The 23,537-nt window shown below is 45.7% G+C and overlaps 2 protein-coding genes across 2 annotated transcripts in view; one reads left to right on the top strand and one right to left on the bottom strand.

Moving 5' to 3' along the window:
* Positions 1 to 2,647: 2,647 nt before the first annotated feature.
* LOC134889244 (cytochrome b-c1 complex subunit 9) lies at positions 2,648 to 3,800 on the bottom strand. The gene is made up of 2 exons (XM_063913361.1): positions 3,597 to 3,800; positions 2,648 to 2,927 (listed from the first exon to the last, which is right to left on the bottom strand). Exons 1-2 carry the CDS (start codon positions 3,729 to 3,731, stop codon positions 2,883 to 2,885), a joined length of 180 nt encoding a protein of 59 aa, XP_063769431.1. The 5' UTR covers positions 3,732 to 3,800; the 3' UTR covers positions 2,648 to 2,882.
* Positions 3,801 to 3,837: 37 nt separating this feature from the next.
* ZMAT5 (zinc finger matrin-type 5) overlaps positions 3,838 to 23,537 on the top strand; it is a 45,810-nt gene continuing 26,110 nt past the window's right edge. Inside the window, exons 1-2 of the mRNA XM_063913360.1 lie at positions 3,838 to 4,184; positions 7,134 to 7,196. Coding sequence (XP_063769430.1) covers positions 4,058 to 4,184; positions 7,134 to 7,196 — 190 coding nt within the window. The 5' untranslated portion in view covers positions 3,838 to 4,057. The remainder of the gene's footprint in view (positions 4,185 to 7,133; positions 7,197 to 23,537) is intronic.

Below are 23,537 nucleotides of genomic sequence, written 5' to 3'. Positions count from 1 at the left end.
TTGTTCCTGGGAAGTGGCTGTATGCTGCAGCTTTTTTCCCCTACCTCTGCCTCTGGGCAGAAAGGATGCGCCTCTACCCCGTCTGCTCTTTTGGGGGCGAAAGGACTGCACCTGATAATACGGTGCTCTCTTTGGTTGTGAGGGGACATGTGGCAAAAATGCTGACTTCCCAGCTGTTGCTGTGGACACTAAGTCTGAAAGACCATCCCCGAACAACTCCTCACCCTTATAAGGCAAAACTTCCATGTGCCTTTTAGAATCTGCATCACCTGACCACTGCCGGGTCCATAACCCTCTCCTGGCACAAATGGACAGTGCACTTATTTTTGATGCCAGCCGGCAAATATCCCTCTGTGCATCTCTTATGTAAAAGACAGCGTCTTTAATATGCTCTACGTTTAGCAATATAGTGTCCCTGTCTAGGGTGTCAATGTTTTCTGACAGGGAGTCTGACCATGCAGCTGCAGCACTGCACATCCATGCTGAGGCAATAGCTGGTCTCAGTATAATACCAGTGTGTGTATATATATATATATAGCTTTCTGGAGAGCCTCCTGCTTTCTGTCAGCAGGTTCCTTTAGGGCGGCCGTATCCTGGGATGGCAGTGCCACCTTTTTTGATAAGCGCGTAAGTGCTTTATCCACCCTAGGGGGTGTTTCCCAACGTGACCTATCCTCTGGCGGGAAAGGGTACGCCATTAGTAATTTTTTTGAAATTACCAATTTTTTATCGGGGGAAGCCCACGCTAGTTCACACACTTCATTCAATTCTTCAGAAGGGGGAAAAACTACTGGTAGTTTATTCTCCCCAAACATAATACCCTTTTTTGTGGTACCTGGGGTCACCTCAGAAATGTGTAAAACATTTTTCATTGCCTCAATCATATAACGAGTGGCCCTATTGGACATTACATTAGTCTCTTCGTCGTCGACACTGGTATCCGTGTCGACATCTGTGTCTGCCATCTGAGGTAGCGGGCGTTTTAGAGACCTGATGACTTTTGAGACGTCTGGGCATGCACGGGCTGAGAAGCCGGCTGCCCCGCATTTGGCATGTCGTCAAATTTTTTATGTAAGGAGTCGACACTTTCGCGTAATTCCTTCCACAAGTCCATCCACTCCGGTGTCTGCCCCGCAGGGGGTGACAACACATTTATAGGCACCTGCTCCTCCTCCACATAAGTCTCCTCATCAAACATGTCGACACAGCCATACCGACACACCGCACACACACAGGGAATGCTCTGACAGAAGACAGGACCCCACCAAGCCCTTTGGGGAGACAGAGAGAGAGTATGCCAGCACACACCAGAGCGCTATATAAATCAGGGATTAACTAAATTATATCCCCTTATAGCTGCTATATGTATATTGCGCCTAAATTTAGTGCCCCCCCCCCTCTCTTTTTTACCCTTTTCTGTAGTGTAGACTGCAGGGGAGAGCCAGGGAGCTTCCTTCCAGCGGAGCTGTGAGGGAGAAATGGCGCCAGTGTGCTGAAGGAGATAGCTCCGCCCCTTTTTCGGCTGACTTTTCGCCCGCTTTTTTATGGATTCTGGCAGGGGTATTTATCACATATATAGCCTCTGGGGATATATATTGTGATATATTTGCCAGCCAAGGTGTATTTATTGCTTCTCAGGGCGCCCCCCCCAGCGCCCTGCACCCTCAGTGACCGGAGTGTGAAGTGTGTATGAGGAGCAATGGCGCACAGCTGCAGTGCTGTGCGCTACCTTGGTGAAGACTGATGTCTTCTGCCGCCGATTTTCCGGATTCTTCTTGCTTCTGGCTCTGTAAGGGGGCCGGCGGCGCTGCTCCGGGACCGAACACCAATGGCCGGTTCCATGCGGTCGATCCCTCTGGAGCTAATGTTGTCCAATAGCCTAAGAAGCCCAAGCTACCACCAGTTAGGTAGGTTCGCTTCTTCTCCCCTTAGTCCCTCGCTGCAGTGAGTCTGTTGCCAGCAGATCTCACTGTAAAATAAAAAACCTAAAATATACTTTCTCTCTAGGAGCTCAGGAGAGCCCCTAGTGTGCATCCAGCTCAGCCGGGCACAGGATTCTAACTGAAGTCTGGAGGAGGGTCATAGTGGGAGGAGCCAGTGCACACGAGGTAGTCCTAAATCTTTCTTAGCTGTGCCCAGTCTCCTGCAGAGCCGCTATTCCCCATGGTCCTTACGGAGTCCCCAGCATCCACTAGGACGTCAGAGAAATTCTGTATTTACATTCACAATGTGCATGCTTCAATTCGTGGACAGCTGAATAGCGCTGGGAATTAGCTCCCGGGCTATTCAATATAGGACCCTGTGACACTCAATGATAGGATTTCTTCTCACACTCCAGGAGGGGTACGAGCATAAATCTGACAAAAGTGCAGGCGCCATGCTGATTTCTGCCCTTAGCGCAGCGGAAACAGTGGTGCGTCGGCACTTAAGTCAGAGAATGCCGGTTCTCCCAACAAAACACCTTGTTTAGTCTGGGAGAACGGGCATTCTGACTTACAACTGCGCTGTACTCAATAGTGCCGGGAGCCAATTCCCAGCACTATTCAACAGTCATGTTGTCTATGTCTAGGTTTTTCAGGAGAATGTCACCATTTACCATCTGTAACCAAGCATGAAAGGAAGACAAATTGAGCAGTAGACACATAAATGTATTGCATTTTTTATTTAATAACTAGTACCCATCTTTTTTAAACTCCATAATCCATAGCAGCAAAATGAAGGGACATAAAGGTTTCCATTCACATTTTATTACTCAATGTCGATCAAATGTGACAGTTCTGTCCCCAGTGTTAGAAACAAATTATCAGCCATTTTGCTGTCCTCTGAAGGATCTGACCCAGGACTATCGACCAAAATTGTTCTGGACAAATGAAGTCATCGTCTTACTCTTCTTGCTCATACTGATGCTTGATGTGTTTCCACATTTTCTAGAAGAAAAGCAAATAGAAAATTAAGGTGTGCAAAGTTTCAGTTTAGCATAACCCAGTTTTCTAATGATTATTCTATATTACAACATTAATCTCTATGTTCTGACACCACTAACTACAATCCTTCAACTAATACATGTGTTTGTTACTAGCATTTAGGACTCTGACAACAGGTGACACGTACCCCTGCTTTATGGTTAGATGTGTATGTTACAACTTGAAACACCTGTTTAATATGCCTGACATGTTACTGCAGATAGGAGTCTCTTTCTTTGATTAAATGTATCCCTTATTTAAATTATTACTGAACTTAAGGTTAATGCGGAGCACTTGTGAAGGTTAAAGGGCCACCCCTGCAGACCCTGATGTATATTAGGCAACCCCTCACTGACGCTGCGCAATACAGATAAATGCAGTAGTTTAGGCATCCTGGAGAAAAGCAAGACAGCAGCAGCGCACATATGCAGATACACAGTACACACAAGAATACACCGGGGCAGTGGGCAGAGGAGATGTGCACATCACGGCTGGGAAGGAAATGCATGACAAGTAGATGATACCGGGTCTGACACCTCGAAACTAGACGCTACCCTGACACCTTCGTAGCCGGCCCCGCAACACACACCGCCCCGTGCCCTTGACATTCCCCGGTCACCCCGCTGTCCTCACCCCTCGGTTCAGGTGCTCAAATAACGCGTCCGCTCCTTGGTCAAATGCCCGCTCGAACAGCACCACGCCGAGCACGATGGTGAGGGTGAAGGTAGAGGTGCGGCGGAACAGCGAGCGGTATACGGTATTCAGCATGGTGACCCTGCCTGTACCCAGCAGCAGCTGTAGCTAATATTCTCGACCGGAAGTGACGTTAATCAGGGGCCTTCCCGTCATGTGACTGCTGGTCTCCGTGGAACGAAGATGCTGTTTGTAAATACGTTGCATAGGGTCACGCACAGCGCCGCGTATCTTACCTGCATATGCATGGCCGCCCGGTAACGTGTAACTGTGTGCTACTGCTGCACGTAACTCTGTGTCACTGCTGGTGCCCGGTAAGGGGCGGTGTGCGTGTGTAGTACAGGTGCGGAATCTGCGGAGGACCAGGGTAGAGCGGCCGGTGTTGCGGGCAGAGGGAGACAATGGGCCGCCGGTATATGTGCGACTACTGTGACCGCTCGTTCCACGACAACCTGCACAACCGAAAGAAGCACCTGAACGGGGTGCAGCACCAGAGGAGCAAGAAAGCCTGGTATGATCTGTTCAGAGGTGAGACCCCGCCGCCCCCTGCCCTGGCCCCGAATGGGTCCCGGTGATGTGCCCGTAGTGCCGGAGGCTGCAGCAGCTGTTGGTGTGTGCTCCTTGACAGATCTGTGCTTAAATTCTAATGGTGCCCATACACTTGTGAGATATCCGGTACAATCCTTCGATTTTAACCCCATCTGTGAAAGAAATCGAAGGATTGTATTCACATTTAGGGTACCATGAGACGCGATGCACGGGCATGCCGCTCGAATGATGCGTCTCATGATAGTATGTGCTGCACATAATATTTCTTGCAGTGCGATCGCATGTTTTTGTTTTTTTTAATACATGCTATATATCGCACTGCGATGTGTGATGGGCATCCACTCTGGCCGCTCCCAGTCGGTGGTGACGCGCCCATCATGTGATTACCATGCGATCTATCGCATGGTAATCACTTTGGCAGTTCAGGTGCGATTTCATCGCACCTGAACTGACATCGCGGGGCATCGCACAAGTGCATGGGGGCCTTAACAATCTGGCTAGATTACTTAGAAGTTAAGCACAGATCTCTCCATGTGTATACCCCCCCCCCCCAGCCGGCGCTTGATTGGCCTAATTGCGGACTCAATCTAGCACATCGCTCATTTCAGCCGCTGGGTGAAATGAGCGCCCTCGTCCGCCCCATTGCTCAGCACACATCGCGCTGTTCTGAGCGGGGGGAGAGATGTGTGCTCTGTGCTATGCGTCTGTGACAGATCGCTCAGCACACATCTCTGCCAGTATGTACTGGCCTTTGCCGCATGTGCACTAGAGATGGCTGCTGACTCTAACTCAACACAGTGACTCGAATCATCACTCACAGTTTAATGAGTCAAGACAGCTGCAGCAGTAGCCTCTCTCAGCCAGAGAGAAGAGACTCTGTGTGTCGTCCAGTCAGTGTGTAACTTGTCTTCCGCTCTGAGTGTCATTTCTCTCACACTGAGTGCGGGATGTACTATCACTAATCACATATGTACTAACATATGCGATTAGTATCGCAAAGCGATGCCAGGTGTGTCCTGCGATCAGTGATGGTCCGAAGGACAGGGTTTGTGGCGGCTTCCGTCACCTCCCAGCCCCGGGAGGTGACGTGTGCAGGGAGTCCCCGTGCTCCTCCTCCCCCCTGCAGCCGGAAGGAGACAAGGCTGTACTGCGGGAGAGAAGGAATAGGGGGGCCGGGGGGGAGAGACTCATTCATCGTTGGTGCCGGGTCACTTATACATGCAGGCCAATGTGGACAATTTTGTCCATATTAGCATGCACTGCTATGGAGCCGGGTGACAGGGGGACCAGTTCTAATAAACCATTCTAATAAACTCTACAATTTAATGTGGAGCAAAATAGCTGATGGGGGAGTTTGTGTCTGGTGCAGTAAAGGTATAGATAGAAGCTAGTGAAATGCAGAGTGGAAATTGAGACTACGGGGTATATTCAATTACAGTCTGATCCTTTCCGACGGAGAGGATCCGACACTTCAGTATTCAATAGCGGGCCGTTTCCGCCTGTTTCCCCTCTCATCCCGACCATTAATTTCCACCCTCTCTTATGGGCGAAAAGGAATGGTCGAAAACGGACTGTTTTCGACCGCGGCGGGGTCGAAAATACATGCATGAGCAGAGATTCCGCTCATCCATCTGTTTTTCGACTTGTCGGAATTTCCGACGGTGGAGAAACGGCAATCCAATTGAATTTTGAAGTGTCGGGAAGTTCCGACTATTGGTGGAAAGTGACGTATTTCCGCCCCGTCGGAACTTCCGACTGTAATTGAACATCCCCCTACATCTGATGGTACACACTGAGGAAGTATTATGTGAGGTTAGGCTTAGTAAAGAGATGGGTTTATTGAAAGCACTTGTCAGATTTGAAGCTTAGTGAGAGTCTGGTCAGGCTGAGTGGGAGCAGCATGGGAGAAGTCTTAGAGATGGCATGATAGATGTATATTTCATGGTGTGTTAAAGGCAGGAGCGAGGCAGATTTAAGAAGGCAAGAAAAGGAGAGAGTCTTGTTGAGAGATCAGGAGATGAAGGGAAGGTGTGGGTGTGACTGGGTAGACTGACTGGCATGTCTTTCATGGCTGATTTCTAGAGTATAGGAGGATAAGCTTCACATTACAAAATAATTGAAGCAAAACTCATTTAATTTTAAAAATTAAATGACATTGATATGCAATGACATTGATTAAATATTTGTTTAATCAATGTCATTGCATATCTGAAATGCCTGAACATTTTATGGGGTCGATTCTATTCGGCAACTTAAGAATAGTGCCGGGAATTAGCTCCCGACGCTATTCAATTCGGCTGCTAGTGACCCGCAATTGTCGGGAATTCTTCTCTCATCCCCGGGGGATGAGAGAAGTAACCCGACAAAAGTGCTGCCTCGCGGCCGGCGCAAGGCTGATTCTGTCGGGAATCAGCATCGCCGCGGGTAGTTAAGTCGGAGAATGCCCGTTCTCCCGACAAAACTACCTGTTAAGTCGGCGAGAACGGGACATCGCCGACTTAACTGGAGCTGAATTGAATAGCGTCGGGAGCTAATTCCCGGCGCTATTCTTAAGTTGCCGAATAGAATCGACCCCTATGATATCAACTTTTATTCATATGGTGTGACAAAATGCATGCTATACGGTACAGAAAAAACATAAACATTTCACAGTACCAGGAATTAGAGCTTAAGTTCAGTACACAATAGAAGTCATGCGTAAGTAACTGGGGCATGGGTAGGGAAACGCACTGCAGGTAGCAGAAGTCACGGGTGGGAATCATTTCAGTACTGTGATCCTGTATCCAACGCAAGCAGAGTCAGTGTGTTAGAGGGTGGAGGGCTTACTGTTTCTACGTTGTACATTGTCCTTTCCAGGATATTACAGTTATGGAATTGATGTAGGTTCTGTATAATATACATTTTGCTTCTCCACTTATTCTTGGTTAGATTCATCGGAGATCCTTGCTGAAGAAGAATGTAAGAAACTATGCAGACGCTTCCTACAGACGGGTGGGTATCTGCTTTATAAAGCTTGTCTTCAAACATAATTTTGCTTCTTGCATCCACCACGTGGGCTTAGCTGGAATTCCTGACATTTATATATACATACAGTACATGTTTCATGCTCAATGAAATGTTGCACTAAGGGGGGATTTAATTGGGCGTTTGGCATCGCTCCCGATACCTCCGGTAACTAACTTAAACCCCAAAATGTGGGATATATATTTCTCTAACGTCCTAAGTGGATGCTTGGGACTCCGTAAGGACCATGGGGAATAGCGACTCCGCAGGAGTCTGGGCACATCCAAAGAAAGCTTTAGGATCACCTGGTGTGCACTGGCTCCTCCCCCCATGACCCCCCTCCAAGCCTCAGTTAGATCTCTGTGCCCGAACGAGAAGGGTGCACACTAGGGGCTCTCCTGAGCTTCTTGGTGAAAGTTTTAGATTAGGTTTGTTATTTTCAGTGAGACCTGCTGGCAACAGGCTCACTGCATCGAGGGACTAAGGGGAGAAGAAGCGAACTCACCTGCGTGCAGAGTGGATTGGGCTTCTTGGCTACTGGACATTAGCTCCAGAGAGACGATCACAGATTCAGCCTGGATGGGTCCCGGAGCCGCGCCGCCGGCCCCCTTACAGAGCCAGAAGAGCGAAGAGGTCCGGAAAAATTGGCGGCAGAAGACGTTCCTGTCTTCAATAAGGTAGCGCACAGCACCGCAGCTGTGCGCCATTGCTCTCAGCACACTTCATACTCCGGTCACTGAGGGTGCAGGGCGCTGGGGGGGGCGCCCTGAGACGCAATAAAACACAATAAAAATACCTTACATGGCAAAAAATACATCACATATAGCTCCTGGGCTATATGGATGCATTTAACCCCTGCCAGAATATACAGAAAAACGGGAGATAAGGCCGCCGGAAAAGGGGCGGAGCCTATCTCCTCAGCACACTGGCGCCATTTTCCCTCACAGCTCAGTTGGAGGGAAGCTCCCTGGCTCTCCCCTGCAGTCACTACACTACAGAAAGGGTTAAAAAAAGAGAGGGGGGCACTAATTAGGCGCAGTATTAAAACATACAGCAGCTATAAAGGGAAAAACACTTATATAAGGTTATCCCTGTGTGTATATGTATGTATATATATATATACAAATCCACAAAAGCAGCCGCTTCTCACTTATATATAGACAGAATGCTGGTGCACGGTTAGTGTGATCATATAGAAAAAATTCCAAGGATAACCACCAAAGCGATTAAACCCAGAAGAACCAGCACACGGCTTGAATGCAAAAAGGTGTTTTACTTGTTCAGAAATTTCTTTAAAAAAGGCAGCAAGCATATAGCACACATAATGGTAGCAGCATGAAAAAATCAATGAATACTTAACATTCCGACAGCTGTTTCGACTATCTTCTTCATAGGAATGGATAAAGTGACATAGTGCTGCACACTGCCAACCGCAGTGTCAGTTTCCAAAGTGACATGTGCCTGTGTGCAGCCCAAAGGGCTAGTGGGGTCCTGTCCTCTATCAGAGCATTCCCTGTGTGTGTGCTGTGTGTCGGTACGTTTGTGTCGACATGTATGAGGAGAAAAATGATGTGGAGACGGAGCAGATTGTCTGTAATAGTGATGTCACCCCCTAGGGGGTCGACACCTGAGTGAATGTACTGTTGAAAAATTACGTGACAGTGTCAGCTCTGTATAAAAGACAGTGGTTGACATGAGACAGCCGGCTACTCAGCTTGTGCATGTCCAGACGTCTCATAGGCCGTCAGGGGCTCTAAAGCGCCCGTTACCTCAGATGGCAGATACAGACGCCGATACGGATACTGACTCCTGTGTCGACGGTGAAGAGACAACCGTGATTTCCAATAGGGCCACACGTTACATGATTGAGGCAATGGAAAATGTTTACACATTTCTGATGAGTACCACCAAAAAGGGGTATTATGTTTGGTGAGGAAAAACTACCTGTAGTTTTCCTGAATCTGAGAAATAAAATGAGGTGTGTGATGATGCGTGGGTTTCCCCCGATAATAATTTCTAAAAAGTTATTGGCAGTATACCTTTTCCCGCCAGAGGTTAGGGTGCGTTGGGAAACACCCCCTAGGGGGGTTAAGGCGCTCACACGCTTGTAAGAACAAGGGCTCTACCCTCTCCTGAGATGGCCGCCCTTAAGGATCCTGCTGATAAAAGCAGGAGGGTATCCTAAAATGTATTTACACACATAATGGTGTTATACTGCGACCAGCAATCGCCTCAGCCTGGATGTGCAGTGCTGGGTTGGCGTGGTCGGATTCCCTGACTGGAAATATTGATATCCTAGATAAGGACAGTATATTATTGCCTATAGAGCATTTAAAAGATGCATTTCTATATATGCATGATGCACAGCGGAATATTTGCCGACTGGCATCAAGTATAAGTGCGTTGTCCAATTCCACCAGTAAAGTGGTCAGGTGATGCGGATTCCAAACGGCATTTGGAAGTATTGCCTTAAAAAGGGGACATTTGGGGTCGGTCTTTCAGACCTGGTGGCCACGGCAACAGCTGGGATATCCACGTTTGTACCCCAGGTCGCCTCTCAAAATAAGATGCCGTATTATCAGGCGCAGTCCTTTGTTGGCAAGCGGACAAAAGGTGCCTCTTTTCTGCTCGTGACAGAGGGAGAGGAAAAAGGCTGCTGAGATCAGCCAGTTCACAGGAACAGAAACCCTTTCCCGCCTCTGCCAAGCCCTCAGTATGACGCTAGGGCTTTACAAGCTCAGGCACGGTGGAGGCCCGTTCTCAATACATTTCAGTGCGCAGTGGGCTCACTCGCAAGTAGACCCCTGGATCCTTCAGGTAATATCTCAGGGGTACAAATTGGAATTCGAGACGTCTCCCCCTCGCCGTTTCCAAAAGTCGGTTTTACCGACGTCTCCCTCTGACAGGGAGGCAGTTTTGGAAGCCATTCACAAGCTGTATTCCCAGCAGGTGATAATCAAGGTACCCCTCCTGCAACAGGGAACGGGGTATTATCCCACACTATTGTGGTACCGAAGCCAGACGGCTCGGTGAGACCGTTTCTAAATCTAAAATCTAAAATCTTTGAACACTTACATACAGAGGTTCAAGTTCAAGATTGAGTCACTCAGAGCAGTGATTGCGAACCTGGAAGAAGGGGACTACATGATGTCTCGGGACACCAAGGATGCTTACCTTCATGTCAAAATTTACCCTTCTCACCAAGGGTACCTCAGGTTATGGTACAGAACTGTCACTATCAGTTAAGACGCTGCCGTAGGGATGGTCCACGGCACCCCGGGTCTTTACCAAGGTATTGGCCGAAATGATGATATTCCTTCGAAGGAAGGGAATTTTAGTTATCCCTTACTTGGACGATTCCCTGATAAGGGTAAGATCCAGGGAACAGTTGGAGGTCGGTGTAGCACTATCTCAGGTAGTGTTGCGGCAGCACGATTGGATTCTCAATATTCCAAAATCGCACCTGGTTCCGACGACGTGTCTTCTGTTCCTAGGGATGATCCTGGACACAGTCCAGAAAAAGGTGTTTCTCCCGGAGGAGAAAGCCAGGGAGTTATCCGAGCTAGTCAGGAACCTCCTAAAACCGAGCCAAGTCTCAGTGCATCAATGCACAAGGGTTCTGGGTAAAATGGTGGCTTCCTACGAAGCAATCCCATTCGGCAGATTCCACGCAAGAAGTTTCCAGTGGGACCTGCTGGACAAATGGTCCGGATCGCATCTTCAGATGCATCAGCGGATAACCCTGTCACCAAGGACAAGGGTGTCCCTCCTGTGGTGGTTGCAGAGTGCTCATCTTCTAGAGGGCCGCAGATTAGGCATTCAGGACTGGGTCCTGGTGACCACGGATGCCAGCCTGCGAGGCTGGGGAGCAGTCACACAGGGAAGGAATATCCAGGGCTTATGGTCAAGCCTGGAGACATCACTTCACATAAATATCCTGAAGCTAAGGGACATTTACAATGCTCTAAGCTTAGCAAGACCTCTGCTTCAAGGTCAGCCGGTGTTGATCCAGTCGGACAACATCACGGCAGTCACCCACGTAAACAGACAGGGTGGCAGAAGCTGCAAGGATTCTTCGCTGGGCGGAAAATCATGTGATAGCACTGTCAGCAGTATTCATTCCGGGAGTGGACAACTGGGAAGCAGACTTCCTCAGCACGACCTCCACCCGGGAGAGTGGGGACTTCACCCAGAAGTCTTCCACATGATTAAAAACTCGACAGGTATTGCGCCAGGTCCAGGGACCCTCAGGCAATAAGCTGTAGACGCTCTGGTAACACCGTGGGTGTACCAGTCAGGGTATGTGTTCCCTCCTCTGCCTCTCATACCCAAGGTACTGAGATTGATAAGATGGAGAGGAGTAAGCACTATATTCGTGGTTCCGGATTGGCCAAGAAGGACTTGGTAACCGGAATTTCAAGAGATGCTCACGGAGGATCCGTGGCCTCTATCTCTAAGAAGGGACCTGCTCCAGCAAGGACCCTGTCTGTTCCAAGACTTACCGCGGCTGCGTTTGACGGCATGGCGGTTGAACGCCGGATCCTGAAGGAAAAAAGGCATTCCGGATGAAGTCATCCCTATCCTGATCAAAGCCAGGAAGGATGTAACCGCAAAAACATTATCACCGCAATTGGCGAAAATATGTTGCGTGGTGCGAGGCCAGTAAGGCCCGACGGAGGAAATTCAACTGGGTCGATTCCTACATTTCCTGCAAACAGGACTGTCTATGGGCCTGAAATTGGGGTCCATTAAGGTTCAAATTTCGGCCCTGTCAATTTTCTTCCAAAAAGAACTAGCTTCAGTCCCTGAAGTTCAGACGTTTGTAAAAGGGGTACTGCATATACAGCCTCCTTTTGTGCCTCCAGTGGCACTTTGGGATCTCAATGTAGTTTTGGGTTCCAAAAGTCACATTGGTTTGAACCACTTAAATCTGTGGAGTTAAAATATCTCACATGGAAAGTGGTCATGCTGTTGGCCCTGGCCTGGGCCAGGCGCGTGTCAGAATTGGCGGCTTTATCCTGAAAAAGCCCTTATCTGATTTTCCATTCGGACAGGGCGGAATTGAGGACTCGTCCTCAGTTTCTCCCCAAGGTGGTTTCAGCGTCTCACCTGAACCAACCTATTGGTGGTGCCTGCGGCTACTAGGGACTTGGAGGCCTCCAAGTTGCTAGACGTTGTCAGTGCCCTGAAAATATATGTTTCCAGGACGGCTGGAGTCAGGAAATCTGACTCGCTGTTTATCCTGTGTGCACCCAACAAGCTGGGTGCTCCTGCTTCTAAGCAGACTATTGCTCGTTGGATTTGTAGTACAATTCAGCTTGCACATTCTGTGGCAGGCCTGCCACAGCCAAAAATCTGTAAATGCCCACTCCACAAGGAAGGTGGGCTCATCTTGGGCGGCTGCCCGAGGGGTCTCGGCTTTACAACTTTGCCGAGCAGCTACTTGGTCAGGAGCAAATACGTTTGTAAAATTCTACAAAATTGATATCCTGGCTGAGGAGGACCTGGAGTTCTCTCATTTGGTGCTGCAGAGTCATCCGCACTCTCCCGCCCGTTTGGGAGCTTTGGTATAATCCCCATGGTCCTTACGGAGTCCCCAGCATCCACTTAGGACGTTAGAGAAAATAAGAATTTACTTACCGATAATTCTATTTCTCATAGTCCGTAGTGGATGCTGGGCGCCCATCCCAAGTGCGGATTGTCTGCAATACTTGTACATAGTTATTGTTACAAAAATCGGGTTATTATTGTTGTGAGCCATCTTTCAGAGGCTCCTCTGTTATCATGCTGTTAACTGGGTTCAGATCACAGGTTATACGGTGTGATTGGTGTGGCTGGTATGAGTCTTACCCGGGATTCAAAATCCTTCCTTATTGTGTACGCTCGTCCGGGCACAGTATCCTAACTGAGGCTTGGAGGGGGGTCATGGGGGGAGGAGCCAGTGCACACCAGGTGATCCTAAAGCTTTCTTTGGATGTGCCCAGACTCCTGCGGAGCCGCTATTCCCCATGGTCCTTACGGAGTCCCCAGCATCCACTACGGACTATGAGAAATAGAATTATCGGTAAGTAAATTCTTATTTTATATATATATATATATATATATATATATATATATAGATATAGATATAGATATAGATATAGATATAGATATAGATATAGATATATATATATATAGATATATATATATATATATATATATATATATAGATATAGATATATATATATATATATATATATATATATATATAGATATATAGAGAGAGAGAAAATGTCCACAAAGTGGGGATGCACTCTCGCTGTGTAGAAACCAATCAATCAGAACAGTCACATGTCACCGTAGTTTTTAATGTCGACGTTTCGTCCTGTTGACAGGCCTTTCTCAAGACCGGTGAAACAGCAGATCAAATATTCAATAGTAGTAGCAGAGAAAAGATAAATATCTGTAAGGACAATAATAACAATCAAAATCACAAGCCTCACCGGTCCCTGGGAAACCACACACCACAATATTAAAACAATTTAAAAATTGTCACCAATTAAAATAGGTGTACACTATATTAGATTGTCACCCATGTGAATATCCTCCACCTAATAAATTGCTGATTTTTACATATCATCCGACCTCATAAAACATCAATGTGTGACCCCCCCCCCCCCCCGCCCCCCATCCCCCAATGCAGCAGCTGGGAACACTACATCTCCCAGCAGCCCTTGCGCCTCCCAGCAGCACCCTCCCTGGTGTAAAGATTGAGGGCAGACCACCAGACAGGTATCTTTTTTTATATATATATATATATATATATATATATATATAAGAAATAAGGATGCACTCACCAGACTTCTTCAAAAGTACAATACGAGCCTTCAAGGTCATGGTCAGTTGGTTTACGATACAAAGTAAACTCCAGATGGGGGGGCTTAATAAAAACAGTGACATCCAAAAAATTAATCATGCTGTTACTAATGCTAGCAGTGAATCTAATGGGGGTGTTCAAACCATTGAGTGCGTCAACCATAGCATAGAACGAAGTTGTTGTACCCTTCCAAATCATGAAAAGATCATCTATAAATCTTTTGTAATATACCAGCTGATCAGCGTAAACTGGAACAATAAATTCATTCTCATACTTTGCCATATATAAATTAGCGAACCCCGGGGCCAAATTTGACCCCATTGCTGTCCCAGTACGCTGCATGAAATATCTGCCCTGATATTGAAAATGGTTAAGAGATATTTATATTTTGAGTATGCTGTCAATACATAAAGTGACATCTTTAATGCCTATTGCCGGCCGGACCGTTACCTAGCAACGCTGACTAGATAGTGTATTACACAAAGGAAGTGACGCAGGCTGGACAGGAAGCGCGATGCGCTTCACAGCCCGCATGTGCGTCCCACCGGGTCCACACGATTAGATACAGGAAGAGACGCGCACTAAACCGGAAGTCAAGTGCGTTCGAGGATTCCGGCGTGCGTTCCACCGGCAGACTTTGGGTGTTTTAACTTGTAACAAGTTGATCTTTTGAGCCCGCTTTGGTTTTTTAGACATATGCAGAGATCTGTGCTGGCTTGCTCCTAATGTGCTGTTTGTATCTTTAATCCAATATGTTGACAATTTTTGGAGTTAATTGGTGAGTGAGGGGGTGTGAACACAGTGATGGTATATATGGCTCATGCATTTAGATCAGTGCAAGGGAGATGGCATTTGGTAATCTGGTCTTGAAAAAGGCTCTGTGGTGAGCCGAAACGTTGACCATGACCTTGTGAGTATGTGCTGGTGACATTAAAGGCTCGTTTTGTACTTTTGAAGTAGTCTGGTGAGTGCATCCTTATGTCTTGAATATATATTTGGGACTTTGTCTGGATTGGAATTTGCTCTGGAATTGGCACCCCAGCCGATGTATGAAAAGGATTTGTGAGTGCGGCTTCTAATACATATATATATATATATATATATTCCTGCACTCACATCTTAGAGATGAGACATAGACACAGGTGCTTCCAATAGACCATAAGGTCCACTATTTAGAGAAAATGTCCACAAAGTGGGGATGCACTCTCGCTGTGTAGAAACCAATCAATCAGAACAGTCACATGTCACCGTAGTTTTTAATGTCGACGTTTCGGCCTGTTGACAGGCCTTTCTCAAGACCGGTGAAACAGCAGATCAAATATTCAATAGTAGTAGCAGACAAAAGATAAATATCTGTAAGGACAATAATAACAATCAAAATCACAAGCCTCACCGGTCCCTGGGAAACCACACACCACAATATTAAAACAATTTAAAAATTGTCACCAATTAAAATAGGTGTACACTATATTAGATTGTCACCCATGTGAATATCCTCCACCTAATAAATTGCTGATTTTTACATATCATCCAACCTCATAAAATATCAATTTCATATGATATCATATAGGGACGTCTCAGACAAGCGACACAGAACTCACTGTCCATACCGCTGGGATACAAAAGGGGCATAGAACCTAATTAGAATTACCACTCTAACAGCACCAGCTGATGTGTTGTCAACCTTATATGTAAACAATGGAAGAAGGAGATTACCTAATAAACAGTCATCCTCGCATTTGGATGCAGCCAAAGCTGTAAATATTCACAATGCTGCAAAAAAATCAAAGTCAATCTCAGACAAACATGTATAATCAGAGTTAACCATAAAGACAAGCTAAGGGATAATCACCAACTTACTCAGGACTGGAGACGTCATGTATGTGACTGCATGACTCTCCTAACTCCAGAGTGTGCTTAAATACCGCGCCGACCGGAAGTGACGCGGTACCAGGAACTTATTAACAAAACTCCAAACAAATCCTCCAGGGCACATAAGACTATTATCTATAGTCACAGTGCCCATCAGCGGGATCAAATCCACAGCCAGCATGGGTCTCACGATCCCCATAAATCATCTACAGCCGTGGGTAACAAACCCGCGGGTCAGGGACAGGAAGTCGCGTCATCGTGCGTTCCACCAAGGCGGAAGTGATACTCCGGTGCGTTCCACAGCGGCGGAAGCGCCGTCAAACGTTCATTTCTCCAACTAGGGGCAGATCAACAAAGTACCAGCATAACATAAATCAAAGACCATATTGGAGGGTTATCATAGGTGGGCAACATTTCAATCTAGCCATTGTATATCCTACATGAAGATTCTATCCGTATGATTTAATCTTCATGTACTATCTATAGAGGTACCACATTATCCTCTAATAAGTAACCATAAGACCCAATATCTGCCATCACACAAAAAAAACAATAATACCTAACATTCACCACAAAGGGCCGGCCATATAGCTGACCCTATATTGGCGAATAATTGCTCAAGGAACTCCTAAGGGTCATCAAGTAGACCTGACCCCTACTAGTATAGATTTGAAAGTTTCATGGAAGATAATAAATTAGACTTAGTGTGTGGTAAGTGTGTAGTAAACCAAGGACCGGTAAGTTCACCGAAAGAGCGGACCACATATTCACAACATCCCATAATATACTGAATACAAACAATTAAATATACAAATAAAATAAATAATAATGGTCCATAAATAATAAATAAAAAAATAAATAATAATAGTAAATGAACAGATAAATGGAGAGATGTCCAAAACTAACATGTACTCTAAGTGTTATACATAAATACACATGAGAAATCAAGTGGACATACACCCAGAGATATATGTCATATACATATAATAATACACCAACGTAACTGTAACATAGATGTACAGGTCACCTAGTAGTTGTAATCACTAGTAATTGGAACATAACACCTACGAACCACCCTCAACCGAGCGGAACCCCGTACCAGAGCCTATAGGAATATGTTGAGGGGATTACCCTCATTAAGACCTCTCGGGGTCACAGTATCCAATACATGAATCCAATAGCTTTCTCGACGTTTGAGGGCCAATGTTCTATCGCCCCCAGTGGATCTCGGTGGAATCCAATCTATAAGCCTACATTTCAGGCTTGCCACCTGATGCCGTGCCTGCAAAAAATGTCGAGCCACCGGTTTATCGGTCTGCCCGGTCTGCAATGCTGTATGAATGGAGGACCTGTGGTTCGCCATACGGTCTCGAAAGCTCCGTGTGGTTAGCCCAACATAGCATAATCCACACGGACATTTGAGTAAATAAATCACATGATCCAATCTGCAGTGCAAGTGGTACCTGATTTTAATTACCCTTCCCGTATGGGGATGATTGAAAAAAGACCCAGTCTGCATAGATCGACATGTGGTACAACTACCACAGGAGAAACAGCCTGGTTTGGCCTGCATCACTGTATTGGAAGTCAGCTTCCCTGTGGGTTCCCTAGGGAACAGAGTGGGCCGCATCAATAACTGCTTCAAATTCGCCCCCTTTCGATACGCCATCATTGGTGCCTTCGTGTTCTTAAATGGTAAGTCATCATCAGATGACACAGTCGGCCAATGACGATGTACAATTTTGCTAATCATAGAGGAGTTACCATCATACTGAATAGGAAAAATCATCCTATCAGTCGTCTTCTTCTTTTGGATAGTACCGGCATATATGCCTGTAGCTCTTTCCAGACATTTACGTAATGTGTCTACCGAATATCCTCTCTCTAAAAAGCGTGAGGTGATCTCAGCACACTGTTCGTGTCTGAGACCTGCTTCTGAATTAATCCTCATGGCCCTTAAGTACTGGGAATTTGGTAAGCTATCCTTTAATGCTGGCGGGTGAAAGCTGGTAGCCTGTAACATCGAGTTCCGGTCTGTTGTTTTGCGGAACAGTGTGGTTATTAATTTAGAGCCTGATACCATTAGTGTAACATCAAGGAAATTGATTTCAGATACGGAACATGTTGCTGTAAAGCGAATAGGGCTGGATAATACATTAAGTTCCTCAACCATATTCTCAAATTCCCCTTGTGTACCCTGCCATATCATGAAGATATCATCGATAAATCTACGAAAGAACAAGATCTTGTGCCCATATCGCGGTTGTATGTAGGTCTTCTCATACCATGCCATGTATAAGTTAGCATACGATGGGGCCAAATTTGACCCCATCGCAGTGCCCGACAATTGCATAAAATAATCATCCTTGTACAGAAAATTATTATTAGAAAGTACCAGCTCAATAAGTTCGAGTAAGAAATCAGTCGGAAATTCCACACATGGATTTAATTCAAATGCCTGTCCTAATACCCGAAGACCTTCCCCATGGGGTATCATCGTATACAGTGAACACACATCCATCGTTGCTAGGAGCATGTCACTGGTCATACTAATCCCAGTCAGACTCTGTAGAAAATGCCCAGTATCCCGTAGATAACTAGGTATTAGTTGAACCAATGGTTGCAACAAATTATCCAAGAATTTTGCTAGTGGTTGAAGTAAAGAGCCTTCAGCCGATATAATCGGTCGTCCAGGTGGTCGTACTAGTGATTTATGTATTTTAGGCAACAAATAAATCACTGGACATCTCGGGTGATCAACCGTGAGAAATGCCCTAAGGTCATCCGTAATCCAACGATGATCATGGCCATAATTGATGATATTATCAATCTTTTTCTTAATCCTGGGCATGGGATTATGGTCTAATCTCTCATATGTAGATGTATCGGATAATTGTCTGTTAACTTCATAATCATAGTCACTCCAATCTAGAACCACGACCGCACCGCCTTTATCTGCTGGTCTAAAAACTAAATGTTGGGCGTCACGTAACTGACGTAACGCCTTACGTTCAGGGGCTGATAAATTATCAAATACACGTTTAGTGGGCATAGCCTTCGTCTCTTGTTGTACACGACGAAGAAAAGTGCGTATGCTCGAATTAGATGAAGGAGGATCAAAACTGGACCTGGTTCTAAATGGAGTCCTGACTGTGTTAGAGGGTTGATCAGAAAAAAACTCTCGTAAACGGAGGGTTCTCCCAAATTTGTATTGATCAATAGCGTGGCGAAAGGAGTCGGGTTGACATGTCGGGACGAATGATAAGCCCCTAGAAAGCAACTTAAATTGTACTTAGTCTAAGGTGGTACTGGAGAGGTTGAACACCAAATCTAATTGCGCCTGCGTCGTCCCCTTCTTCGGTTTGTACTCTCCTCGCATTTGGTCTGTGCCGCTTCTTAGCAAACGGCTGTGTATCGTATGACGGCCAGCTCCCTGCTCTAAAAAATTATGAGTATCAGATGTACCTTCATAATAATCTGTATCTGATGTAGATGCTGAGGAGCCATAATCCCTAGGTTGTGGGTTGGCTCTCTGTCTTCTCCCTGGGCGCCCTTGCCTGTCATGTGTGGTATTCCCTAGCAACCACCTGTACACTGCATGGTTCTGATAGTCGTTACTGACCGTGGCAGGTTTCTTACGCTTAAAGGATATCCGTTCTTTCCGATATGTGTCAATTTGGGTACTCAGTCGTTCATTCCAATTCTGAGACTTGTCATCCCTCAAAGATGCCGTCAGAACCGTTATAGTAGTTTCGGACTCTACCTCAATTTTTTTAAGTTCCTGTCCTACTTCCTCCACTACCAATGCTATAAGATCTAATGAACATTTGTTGAGGACCCCGCACCACCGACTACAAAACACCGGGTTGTTACGACCCGGTGTTGGTATGTTAGTAATGCGGAATCCCCGAGGAATTTGTTTTTCTTAAATATTCGGATAAAAACTGTCCGTGCAAGGTCAAATCGACTTCCCTCTGCCTATGTTTTAATATTTTATAATAGACATCCGCCGGGGTCTCAGCCGGCAATGACTCAAACTCGAGTTTATCAAATAACAATTTTTCTACCTCGTCGTCCGTGAAGGAGACTATACCTGCCTCAGCCCGGGCCAGTAATCCATCATCCATTAGATATACCCCTCCTTGTGCCATAATGCCTATGTATCACACAATGTGCACTCTAACCAGTACTTTACAGGAAAAAAAAAAACCACACAGATAACACACAAAAAATAAACCAGGAAAACAAAAAAAATATACATATGAGAAAGGATCAGTGCCATACAGTAATATGAAGAGTACTGCATAGGCCGATCCCAATGAAAAATATTACATGAACATTGTTCGCAATAGACCTTTCTGGGACATAAGTAAAAATGACTGCTAATCAAAGTTCGAAAGTTTGATGGGTGTCAGGAAATACTCGCTAAATAAATTAACGTGTACTATATATCCAAGGGTGCTCCTGCACTCACATCTAATACCCCTTTTCCACTAGCTTAAAAAACATGGGTAAATGCACGGGGGCGCGCATTTACCCGTGTTTTTTGCAAGTGGAAAAGGGTAAACCCGGATCAAGTGACCCGTGAATCCTACCCGGCTATTTACCTGGGTAGGACACGGGACTGATCCGGGTAGGGTTGTAGTGTAAACGGGAGCCGTGTCGATGCGACACGGCTCCCATTTACACTGTATGGAAGGGCGGCGCTGGGAGATCATGTGATCTCCCTGCGCCGCCCCTGCCGCGCCACTAGAAGCGTCACCAACCCGGCATATGCCGGGTTGTGACTGCTGATGGGAAAGGGGCCGAGCACGGGTCGCAGCAGGGGGCAGCTCCCGTGTCAGGCTCCCGGCTGCGACCCGTGCTCGTAAGTGGAAAAGGGGTATTAGAGATGAGACATAGACACGGGTGCTTCCAATAGACCATAAGGTCCACTATTTAGAGAAAATGTCCACAAAGTGGGGATGCACTCTCGCTGTGTAGAAACCAATCAATCAGAACAGTCACATGTCACCGTAGTATTTAATGTCGACGTTTCGGCCTGTTGACGGGCCTTTCTCAAGACCGGTGAAACAGCAGATCAAATATTCAATAGTAGTAGCAGAAAAAAGATAAATATCTGTAAGGACAATAATAACAATCAAAATCACAAGCCTCACCGGTCCCTGGGAAACCACACACCACAATATTAAAACAATTTTAAAATTGTCACCATTTAAAATAGGTGTACACTATATTAGATTGTCACCCATGTGATTGTTATTATTGTCCTTACAGATATTTATCTTTTTTCTGCTACTACTATTGAATATTTGATCTGCTGTTCCTGGTACCGCGTCACTTCCGGTCGGCGCGGTATTTAAGCACACTGGAGTTAGGAGAGTCATGCAGTCACATACATGACGTCTCCAGTCCTGAGTAAGTTGGTGATTATCCCTTAGCTTGTCTTTATGGTTAACTCTGATTATACATGTTTGTCTGAGATTGACTTTGATTTTTTTGCAGCATTGTGAATATTTACAGCTTTGGCTGCATCCAAATGCGAGGATGACTGTTTATTAGGTAATCTCCTTCTTCCATTGTTTACATATAAGGTTGACAACACATCAGCTGGTGCTGTTAGAGTGGTAATTCTAATTAGGTTCTATGCCCCTTTTGTATCCCAGCGGTATGGACAGTGAGTTCTGTGTCGCTTGTCTGAGACGTCCCTATATGATATCATATGAAATTGATATTTTATGAGGTTGGATGATATGTAAAAATCAGCAATTTATTAGGTGGAGGATATTCACATGGGTGACAATCTAATATAGTGTACACCTATTTTAATTGGTGACAATTTTTAAATTGTTTTAATATTGTGGTGTGTGGTTTCCCAGGGACCGGTGAGGCTTGTGATTTTGATTGTTATTATTGTCCTTACAGATATTTATCTTTTCTCTGCTACTACTATTGAATATTTGATCTGCTGTTTCACCGGTCTTGAGAAAGGCCTGTCAACAGGCCGAAACGTCGACATTAAAAACTACGGTGACATGTGACTGTTCTGATTGATTGGTTTCTACACAGCGAGAGTGCATCCCCACTTTGTGGACATTTTCTCTAAATAGTGGACCTTATGGTCTATTGGAAGCACCTGTGTCTATGTCTCATCTCTAAGATGTGAGTGCAGGAATATCTATATATATGTATTAGAAGCCGCACTCACAAATCCTTTTCATACATCGGCTGGGGTGCCAATTCCAGAGCAAATTCCAATCCAGACAAAGTCCCAAATATATATTCAAGACCTAAGGATGCACTCACCAGACTTCTTCAAAAGTACAAAACGAGCCTTTAATGTCACCAGCACATACTCACAAGGTCATGGTCAACGTTTCGGCTCACCACAGAGCCTTTTTCAAGACCAGATTACCAAATGCCATCTCCCTTGCACTGATCTAAATGCATGAGCCATATATACCATCACTGTGTTCACACCCCCTCACTCACCAATTAACTCCAAAAATTGTCAACATATTGGATTAAAGATACAAACAGCACATTAGGAGCAAGCCAGCACAGATCTCTGCATATGTCTAAAAAACCAAAGCGGGCTCAAAAGATCAACTTGTTACAAGTTAAAACACCCAAAGTCTGCCGGTGGAACGCACGCCGGAATCCTCGAACGCACTTGACTTCCGGTCTAGTGCGCGTCTCTTCCTGTATCTAATCGTGTGGACCCGGTGGGACGCACGCGCGGGCTGTGAAGCGCATCGCGCTTCCTGTCCAACCTGCGTCACTTCCTCTGTGTAATACACTATCTAGTCAGCGTTGCTAGGTAACGGTCCGGCCGGCAATAGGCATTAAAGATGTCACTTTATGTATTGACAGCATACTCAAAATATAAATATCTCTTAACCATTTTCAATATCAGGGCAGATATTTCATGCAGCGTACTGGGACAGCAATGGGGTCAAATTTGGCCCCGGGGTTCGCTAATTTATATATGGCAAAGTATGAGAATGAATTTATTGTTCCAGTTTACGCTGATCAGCTGGTATATTACAAAAGATTTATAGATGATCTTTTCATGATTTGGAAGGGTACAACAACTTCGTTCTATGCTATGGTTGACGCACTCAATGGTTTGAACACCCCCATTAGATTCACTGCTAGCATTAGTAACAGCATGATTAATTTTTTGGATGTCACTGTTTTTATTAAGCCCCCCCATCTGGAGTTTACTTTGTATCGTAAACCAACTGACCATGACCTTGAAGGCTCGTATTGTACTTTTGAAGAAGTCTGGTGAGTGCATCCTTATTTCTTGAAAATAAATATATATATATATATATATATATATATATATATATATATATATATATATATATATATAAAAAGATACCTGTCTGGTGGTCTGCCCTCAATCTTTACACCAGGGAGGGTGCTGCTGGGAGGCGCAAGGGCTGCTGGGAGATGTAGTGTTCCCAGCTGCTGCATTGGGTGATGGGGGGCGGGGGGGGTCACACATTCATGCACCCACACTCTCAAATACACACATACTTCACATACATGCCCTGCTGCAGAAGACCCAGATCCCAACACTGGAGAAGAAGACG

This window comes from Pseudophryne corroboree, chromosome 1 (genome assembly GCF_028390025.1).
Source record: "Pseudophryne corroboree isolate aPseCor3 chromosome 1, aPseCor3.hap2, whole genome shotgun sequence".
In the NCBI taxonomy this organism is placed as follows: domain Eukaryota; kingdom Metazoa; phylum Chordata; class Amphibia; order Anura; family Myobatrachidae; genus Pseudophryne; species Pseudophryne corroboree.
This window is presented reverse-complemented; position numbering and strand designations above follow the sequence as displayed.

Coding starts and splice junctions, on each gene's coding strand:
- LOC134889244 (XM_063913361.1), bottom strand. CDS start 3,731: ATGCTGAATACCGTATACCGCTCGCTGTTCCGCCGCACCTCTACCTTC. Junction 2,928..3,596: donor TTGAGCACCTGAACCGAGGG/GTGAGGACAGCG, acceptor CTTTTCTTCTAG/AAAATGTGGAAACACATCAA.